Raw genomic sequence first — 9,716 nt, 5'->3', positions numbered from 1 at the left:
AGAGTTAGTGTATGAAAAAAAAAAAAAAAGCTTGAAGAACGAAAGTGTTATGATTTTAAATGTGAATTTGCTTTATATGAAGTAAGAATGAGTCTTAAGACTCGTATATAATAAATATAACTTACATATTTAGTAGTTAAAAATTTTAAATCGAAAGTAATGTTTTAACTTTCTTATACGACTATGATTCATTGGTATCAGATTTTAGAATAATTTCTCCTAAGAAAACTGAGCAAAAAGTTTATTGTACTACGAAAGTTTTTGCTTGAACAAATTTGTTTGTGGCCAACGATAGAAGTGCTCTCTAAATGATAATAACAACAAAGCAAAGGAACTTACATGCAATGATATTATCAACGAAATTAGTTTATGTTTCTTTACTAAACAGAAAATACAAATTAATTTATGTTTTGAAAAATAATATTAAAAGAATATATATTATTAAGGATGCAGCTTTTGATTTTGTGTAAGATATATATATATATATATATATATATATATATATATATGTATATATATATATATGTATATATATATATATATGTATATATATATGTATATATATATATGTATATATGTATATATATATACTAGCGTAACACAGGCGCTATCGCGCATGTGTGTATGTATTTTTTAAATATGCATGATATTATATTAGTAGGTGATAATATTATAATGTTATTAAGTTAATATATATTTAAATTATATTTATTAAAAGTAAAATAAAATATATCAGAACAAATAAAAGAATAACCACTGGTAAATAAAGAAAAAGAGAAGAAGCAGAGACATCTGATTTTATAAAAAGTTTATAAAAGTAATGGTCAATTTTTAAAAATTTAATAAATTATTATATTTAAAGGTAAAATCAGTATTTTGAAAAGTGGACACAAAAAGGAGAATCCCCTTTATATATTGTTATAGATATATATATATGTATATATATATATATATATATATATATATATATATATATAAGCGTGTGAAGAAGAAGAAGAAAAAAGCACGTTTGTAATGTTGTAATAGATAGGAGTTGATCTGAAGTAAGTAGTTCCCAAATAAAAACGTTTCCACTCCACTCCGGTAAAATAGGTGATTTGGCCGACCACATTATGACCTCACGTTACTACTCTATTACCATTCGTCAACTCAAACTTTCATTTTTATTCATCACTTCTTTTCTAACTCTCATTTTTAATTTACTTAAATATATTTTATCCACAATCAAATTTTATTCACATGTCAAAAAAACTTCACCATAGTTAAACTCCACGTTTTTTCTTTTCTAAACTAATAACATTTTACTCATCCTACCCAACATAATAGAACCTGGATACTTTTGTACAATAATATAACTAACTTGTTTTTTTTTTTTCATACATATCTTTAATTTATATATAAAATATATGAAAATATTGCGATGCTGACTTCCAGATAGAAGTGACAACGATCGAAATAAACACGAATAATATATATATATATATATATATATATATAATTTCATTCACTTTAAAACAATTTATTTATTATTTATTTATTTACCATACTTGTATATATCCACAAATATTTTAAAAAAATATTTTATAAATTTTTAAAATAAAATTACAAAAAATATAAATTTAATTAAATACATTTTTAATTTTAACTAATAAATATAAATTAATTTTAAAATTAAATTAAATTTAAATTAATAAAATACATTAAATCTTAATTTAAACTTTTTTGCCAATAACAAATAACTTGACCGGTTTATAAACAATTAATAAATTACATATGGTTCATTACCCATAAATAATACTCAATATTAATTTTTCATTTGCGAATTTTATCTACAAATTAATTTTTGACATCCCTCCTTGAGTGTCACCGACCATATAACATAGCTCATTCAATTTGTTTTCTACATTATTCTTTTGTTTCCTCAACTTCCGTACAAAAACATAGTACCTAAGTACACTTTTTTTTTTTTTTTTCATTTTGAGGCAAACGTAATCAATTTTTTTCAAGTAATTAATATAAGTGCTGAAACAATAAATTTAAGTTAGTTTAATCCCTTAAGTTACAAAAATAAATACTTAAACTCTTGTTCATTTTAAATATCGAGATCATAAAGAGGAAAAAAAGAGAGGAAGATGATCGTGCTACACATCTCTCTATATATAACATGAATATTATGTATTTTTAAAAGTAAACGCTTTTTAAATATTCATTTATTGAATATTGTCTGAGTCTTCTGAAATATAATAACTACTTCTCATATGGTATACTATGACTACATAATTATTTTTAATGAACACCGAGATAACAACATAAGAAAAAGAAGAGACACTGCCAAAAACAACTAATACAGTCTAATAATCTCACTTACAGAAAATGTTAGGAGAAAGTATGAAGTAACATTCACATGTTCTAAAGAGTCATACGAGTGCGGAACAAGTATATTCAGAAACACAACAACAAGATAATAATTATTATATAACAAAAGTTGAAATAAAAAAAATAAAATTTACTGCATAAAATAGGCCTTATATTCTTTTTATTGGCATAATTTTTAACTAAAAAATGGATCTAGATGAGACTCAATTACATGTTTGAAGTGTATATTTTTCACAACACTTTTTTTATCTATCTCAAATTTCTGTGTGTGTGTATATATATATATATATATATATATATATATATATATATATATATATATATATATATATATATATATATATATATATATATATATATATATATATATATATATATATATATATATATATATATATATATATATATATGTCAAAAATATATGTATTTGTGGGTATTCACGGATAAATTCTGCAATGGGTAGAAATTAGATATCTACGAATAACAAGTATTTTTTATACCCGCATGTTAATAGGGTGGATATGAGTATTATAGTATTCGTATCCGTAGATATCTGCACTTTCTACATCCTAATTTAAATTAGAACAGAATGATTAAAATATTATCATATTAATTTTGAATGAATTATTTTTTATCAATTAATTTTTTTTTTTTTAAAAACTTGTTTTTTTATAAACTATCATTCATCACAAATTACTATTCAACGGCCGAGTAACAAAATTATTATTCATAAAAATAATAAACACTCAAAGGACTACTTTAAATATTAAAATGACATTATTTATAATTCTGAGGATTGATATACTTTGAAGCTACATATATTTCATGTTTGAAATATCTCATATATTGTATATAAGAAAAAAGAAAAAAAATATGGGGGGCAATCGATGAGGCAAGAACTAAACCGTCAATTTTTTTATTTTTCCGTTTTTATCTCAACTAGTATTTTAACTTGAACATTTCACGAGATTTAAAAAAAAAATATTTATAATTATATACGGAGAAGATTCTTTATTTTCTGTTTATAATTATTATTTTATTTTATCTTTTACAATAAATTATTATTATTTTAAAAAAAATAACAATTACTTTAATATATTTTTTATAACACTGTTTTAATACTTTTTTTCTTTTTCTTTTCCGTTCATAAGCAATTATTTTCTCTTCTTTTCTCTCTTCATTTTACTTTATTCCTATAAATATAAATTTACTCACTTTAAATATTAACTTAATGAGATTATAATATCATCATCATCTCTGATAATAAAATATCAAATATATTTAAAGATGATAATAAAATATTAAATATATTTAAAAAATACATACAGACAGACAAATGTGATCATATCTGTATTTATCCTAATATTTCTAAAATAAATTTATGTTTATATAAATATTTTATTTAGTGAAATTAAATAATGATATTCTGATTATAAAACTATATTTAGGTTGTTTATATATTTTTTAATAAAATATATTTTATTAGGTAATTGTTTTAAATAATATATGATAATTGAGTTAATCAAAATAGAAAAATATAATTTAAATAAAGTAAATTAATAGTTTTACATATATTATATATTCTATTTCAACACATAATTTTTTAATACAATATTTAAATTAAAGAAAATTAATAATAGTAATAATAATAATATTATTATTATTACTACTAATTAGTAATTATAGAAAATATTTGAATATAATATAAATATATATTAAATAATAATATTAAAATTAATAATCAAAGAAATAAGTTAAAATAGCATATAATTAATGATTGCATAATTATAATAGTAATAATAACATTAATAACATAATGATAAAAAAATGAAGATCAAATATAATTATTGAAGAAACATATAATACTAATAGTAATGAGAATTGTATTAATAATTACGAAAAAAATTAAAATAAGATATTAATTATTCAATAATTTATTAATTATATATATATATTTTCTGATTAGAAACGTATGGACATTGAAACTTTATATTCTATTTTTGGAGAAATATTATACAGTAAAAATACAGGTATTTTAATGATAATAGTATAAACAATATTTGAATAAAATATAATAAAATAAAATAAAATAATGAAACAGATTCAAAATAAATAATATAATTAATTGATTTTTTAACAATGTAAATAATTAATGGTTGTAAACGTATGAACTTAGAAAATGAATACTTACATATAAGTAAACATCATAAATGAAATATTAATATGAATGTTTATAATTAAAAATTAGAAATTATTAATAAATGTTTACAAATTATATGTTGTTATTATTTATCATAAAAGTAAAGATCAAAAGGAATTTGATTTTGGAGTATGTTTGGAGGGAAGATTTTCAAAATTTTGGTTGGAGAGTTATTTTTTTTAGTGTGTCTTAGGTTTTTGGATCAATAAGTAGTTTTTAAGAGTCTCGTAAGAAGATAATGTTGTTACTTTACATTTTTATAAGCATATATACTTAAAAGTTTTTCATATTTTCTGTGAAGAAAACCATTGATCAACAATCTAGTTAATTCAACTTTAATTTACAGAGAATAATACAAATAATTTAATGATTACCTCTATGTATTTATTTAATGAGAACGCTAAGGTTTAGTTGTAAAGATATGAGATGGTGTAAATTTAACTTCTATATTAATAATCGGGAGTTATAAGGTTAGTTTTAAATGATTAGGAAAGATATAGATTCAACTATCTCACTAACAAAACAAAATAGTAACAAGTAACCATGCCCATGCCCGATAAAGGAAAAAAAAAAACCCCACTTCAGTTTTTATCTGAATTCCAATGTGGTCCAGTCGTAGAGGTCCAGCCGAAAATGTTCAAAAGCAAAAAATGGCTAAAAATGTTCAAAAGCAAAAAAACTACGACCAATAATATATGCGTTTGACACGAAAACGAAAGTTGGACCGAAACGGAAAGAAAATATTCAAATATAATGAAAGGGTCAAAATGTTCGAAGTGTCTCAAAGTATAGTAATCACAAATGTGCTACTACTCGTTTACGAAGTCAAATCCACGAATTCTACTACTCAATATGCCTCCTATAAATACCAATACAGCACTTTGCTTCCAACAACACAACCAAACACTATATTGAACCGATACACAGAAATAAGAGATATAGTGCTACAAAGCTTAATACAGAAATACACAAAAAGAGAGAGGAAGAGATGGAGTTTCTAGGGCTAGCTGGGATTCTTCTTGCCTTCTCCGCAGCACTTTGCCTTTTCTTGCTCTTGATACTAACATTTTCTTGGTGGGTTTTCCCTAACCAAACGCTTAACAAGCTTAAGAAATGTGGGTTGGGAGGACCAATCCCAAGTTTTCCTCTTGGAAACATTAACGAGATGAAAAAAAAGAATAACATTTCAGTTGCATCCTCAAATCTCACTCATGATATACACTCTAACGTTTTCCCATACTTTTCTAGCTGGCAGAAATCACATGGTAAGCCTACTGTGTCATATATCATTGCAATTTTTTGTTTGTTTGTTTTGTTTTTTCCCGCAAACACCCCTCTTAGGTTTTTGTTTTTTTTGGTGTAGGTAAAGTTTTCGTGTACTGGTTGGGGACGGAGCCATTCCTGTACGTTGCAGAGCCAGAGTTCTTGAAGAAAATGTCGACGGTGGTGATGGCGAAGCGATGGGGAAAACCAAGTGTGTTTAGAACTGACAGAGACCCCATGTTTGGGAGTGGCTTGGTCATGGTTGAGGGCAACGAATGGGTTCGTCACAGGCACATTGTTGCCCCTGCCTTCAATCCCATTAACTTGAAGGTATCCTAAAATTTCAAGACTTACTCATCCAATTCTACACAACTTCAATCCCATTAACTAGTTAATATGTTTTTCACGTTTAAAACATAAAATATAACCATGTAAGGATACAGAAACTACTCCGAAATCAATGACTCACCACCAAACAAATTCAATTAATATTCTATTGTTGCTTTGACGTCAAACGTTTGATGTCTGCTTTGGCCAAAAGCATATATTCTGACTAGTTGTTGCATTTTATCCACAGGACATGGCAAACATGATGGTTGATTCCACGAATCAAATGATAGACAGATGGTTTACCCGAATAAACTCTGGGAACCCCGAAATCGACGTGGAGAGAGAGATCATAGCAACAGCCGGAGAGATCATAGCAAGAACAAGTTTTGGCATGAAAGATGACAATGCGAGAGATGTTTTCGACAAATTACGAGCCTTGCAAATGACACTTTTTAAGACAAATCGATATGTGGGTGTTCCCTTTGGCAAGTATTTCAACGTAAGGAAAACCTTAGAGGCCAAGAGACTGGGCAAAGAAATCGACAAACTCTTGTTGTCCATCATAGAATCTCGGAGGAAGTCACCGACGAAAAATGGTCAGCAAGATCTGTTAGGTCTGTTGCTGCAAGGAAATCATGAGGTTGATGGGAGGTCAGGGAAGACGTTAACATCGCGAGAAGTTGTTGATGAATGCAAGACCTTCTTCTTCGGAGGCCATGAAACCACAGCACTTGCCATCACGTGGACCTTGCTGCTTCTGGCCATGCACCCAGATTGGCAAAACCAGTTGAGAGACGAGATACGAGAGGTGGTGGGGAACACTCAAGAACTTGATATCTCTATGCTCGCTGGTTTAAAAAAGGTATAAAAAATTTTGTTTCCATTTATTGTTTTTCCTTTGAATAATTGGGATGCAGGTATATTGTGTACCTCCCTATCCCTGGGTCAATATCGCACTATTAACTCGTGAGAATTGAGATGCCACACACAACAAAGTGTCACTTTCTTTATAACTTTATTTAGTTTACAGAGTGAAGTGGGAGCCTTTCCAACCCTGACGTGGTTTGTCTTTATAATTGACACTTGATTACAACAATGACTTTAAACACATACGTAGGGTCTCTTTCCTTTTCATTTTTAATAACCAGTAAATTAAAAGCAGCACGTGCTCATTAGAAAATGAACAGGATATTTATGTTGACGCAAAAAAAAAAAAAAGGCAAGACACGTTTTTGGATTTTACTAGGACGACTTTTCTGTTAATTAATTGAAAATTGTTGCATGCAGATGAAGTGCGTGATGAATGAAGTTCTAAGACTGTACCCACCGGCACCAAATGTGCAGAGGCAAGCAAGAGAAGACATAAAGGTTGATGACGTAACAGTGCCGAATGGAACGAACATGTGGATAGACGTGGTGGCGATGCATCATGACCCTGAATTGTGGGGAAAGGATGCGAATGAGTTCAGGCCAGAGAGGTTCATGGATGATGTGAATGGTGGATGCAAGCACAAGATGGGGTTTTTGCCTTTTGGGTTTGGAGGGAGAATGTGTGTTGGTAGAAATTTGACCTTCATGGAGTATAAGATAGTGCTAACCCTTCTTCTCTCTAGGTTCACTTTTAAGATTTCCCCTGGTTACAATCACTCACCAGCGATTATGCTCTCCCTAAGGCCTACCTATGGTCTTCCACTCATTGTTCATCCACTTTAGAAAATTTCAACCCAATGTTACAAAATTTAACTCATTGGTTTGAAGAATCGGGATTAATTCCCTCACCACCGGCCATGATGCATCCAAATTTATTCATAGATCTGTGTACCGTTGATCCTGTGCATTTCTGATTTGTCTATCAATATATTTCTATGCATGGAATCTAGCTAGCTCATTAGATATAGATCCCTACATTTATCAAGCACGTGCTGAAACTTGTTTTTAAATTCAAGCACTTCCGATCCAAGTAAAAATAAATAGAGAAAAATACCGTGTAAATCCAACTTTTCAAAATACCACACATTAATATTATGTTTAGTAAAACAGTTCAGCGACCTTTTTTTGTCCTTTCTTCTAACTTATCCACTAAAGTAATCTTATCATTTTTGTGTCTTACTCTTATCTTCTCTTCTAATTTTATCACTGAATTAACTTTAGAAAAAAATTATTTGATACTATTTGATAATTTTTATAAAAATAAAGTTAATTTTATATTTCTAAAAAAAAGAAAGTAAATAATAGTGAAGATGGTATCAAATGATAATAAAAGAAGTATGATCTCACATAACTTTATGATTCCGGATTAATAATATATAATAAATCATATTTCTAATATTAAGTTATATATCGATAATAAATTGATTTTAAATTAAGAAAAGCTTAAATATAATTTTGAATTAATTAATAATATCAAAGTATATATCTTATACACGGACAAAAATTATAATGAATAATTATTTTTTTTCTCAAAAATCTCATATATGAATTTCTGGTTCTAATTGCTATGGATGATGTTTCACTTTCTAGCTAATGATTGGAATAATAGTACTCAATTGAATTAGTGGATTCGGCCCTATACTAATAATTATGTTCACCATAAAACAAAATTCATATTTTGGTAATTATCCATAGTTTTGGTTCAGAACTGTGATTTATCTTACAGAAGAAAATAATATTTGCATTATAGTTTGTAAACTAATTTTAAAAACTGCATATAAAAATTAATATATAAGAAATGTAATGTCAAGCATTTAACCTACAAATAATTTTAAAACCATTAAATTAGAGGATTGATAATTTCTCCTGAAATAATTTTTTTTGAGTAATTTCATCATTTCCCGTCCCGTCACTTTCTATATTATAGTTGATACCAAATGTCAAACTTTTACGCTTAAGGCATCAAAAGTTATATAGTATAAAATTAATCAAATAAACTATTAGTTGTTGTTTTATTGCACACACCGAAGTAATTACTATTTAAAATGTAAATGTATATAATAAACTGACAAATGTCCAATTTGTATAAAATTTTCAATACAGGATAAAATTGCAATAGGTTTAATGAATCTATTAAAAAGAACAATTTCTTTAATATATTTGTCAGTGTACTTGTATTGTTTTTCGGGTACCCGTGTCAATAATTATGAAGTGTTTGATGATTTGTTAATCATGATTAATAATTTAAAAATGAACTAAATAAACATTTTTTATATTAAAAAAATATTACAATTAAGAAGCATAAGTCACCATTCATCAGCTATTGTTAGTTCTTCTGAAAAAAAGTTTCATATTATAATTTTATGGTACAAAAAATTGATTAGTTTTATATTATATTTTAAATTATAATAATACTAATAATTAAAGTAATAAATAATGAAAAATCACTAAAAAATACTATTGGAATATGCTTTTTCATAATGAATTCACATAACATAATGTGATGAATTTAAAATAGATTCAACAAATAAATTACTTGTACGAAAAATTCGTTACATATTAGTTGTAATAAACAATTCAATATTTTTAAATAAATTCAATCGTTAGGAACAAAATT

General features: G+C 26.4%; 1 protein-coding gene across 1 annotated transcript; it reads left to right on the top strand.

The window, feature by feature from the left end:
- The first annotated feature begins 5,484 nt into the window (after positions 1-5,484).
- On the top strand, positions 5,485-8,066 carry LOC114190937 (cytokinin hydroxylase-like). Its single transcript, XM_028080020.2, has 4 exons — positions 5,485-5,841; positions 5,940-6,169; positions 6,417-7,031; positions 7,457-8,066. Exons 1-4 carry the CDS (start codon positions 5,565-5,567, stop codon positions 7,880-7,882), a joined length of 1,548 nt encoding a protein of 515 aa, XP_027935821.1. The 5' UTR covers positions 5,485-5,564; the 3' UTR covers positions 7,883-8,066.
- Positions 8,067-9,716: the final 1,650 nt, after the last annotated feature.

This window comes from Vigna unguiculata, chromosome 7 (assembly GCF_037176805.1).
Source record: "Vigna unguiculata cultivar grain cowpea cultivar isolate G323 ecotype 2 chromosome 7, ASM3717680v1, whole genome shotgun sequence".
NCBI classification, from domain to species: Eukaryota; Viridiplantae; Streptophyta; class Magnoliopsida; order Fabales; family Fabaceae; genus Vigna; species Vigna unguiculata.
The sequence above is the reverse complement of the archived record's forward strand: the minus strand, read 5'-3'. Positions and strand labels throughout refer to the sequence as shown.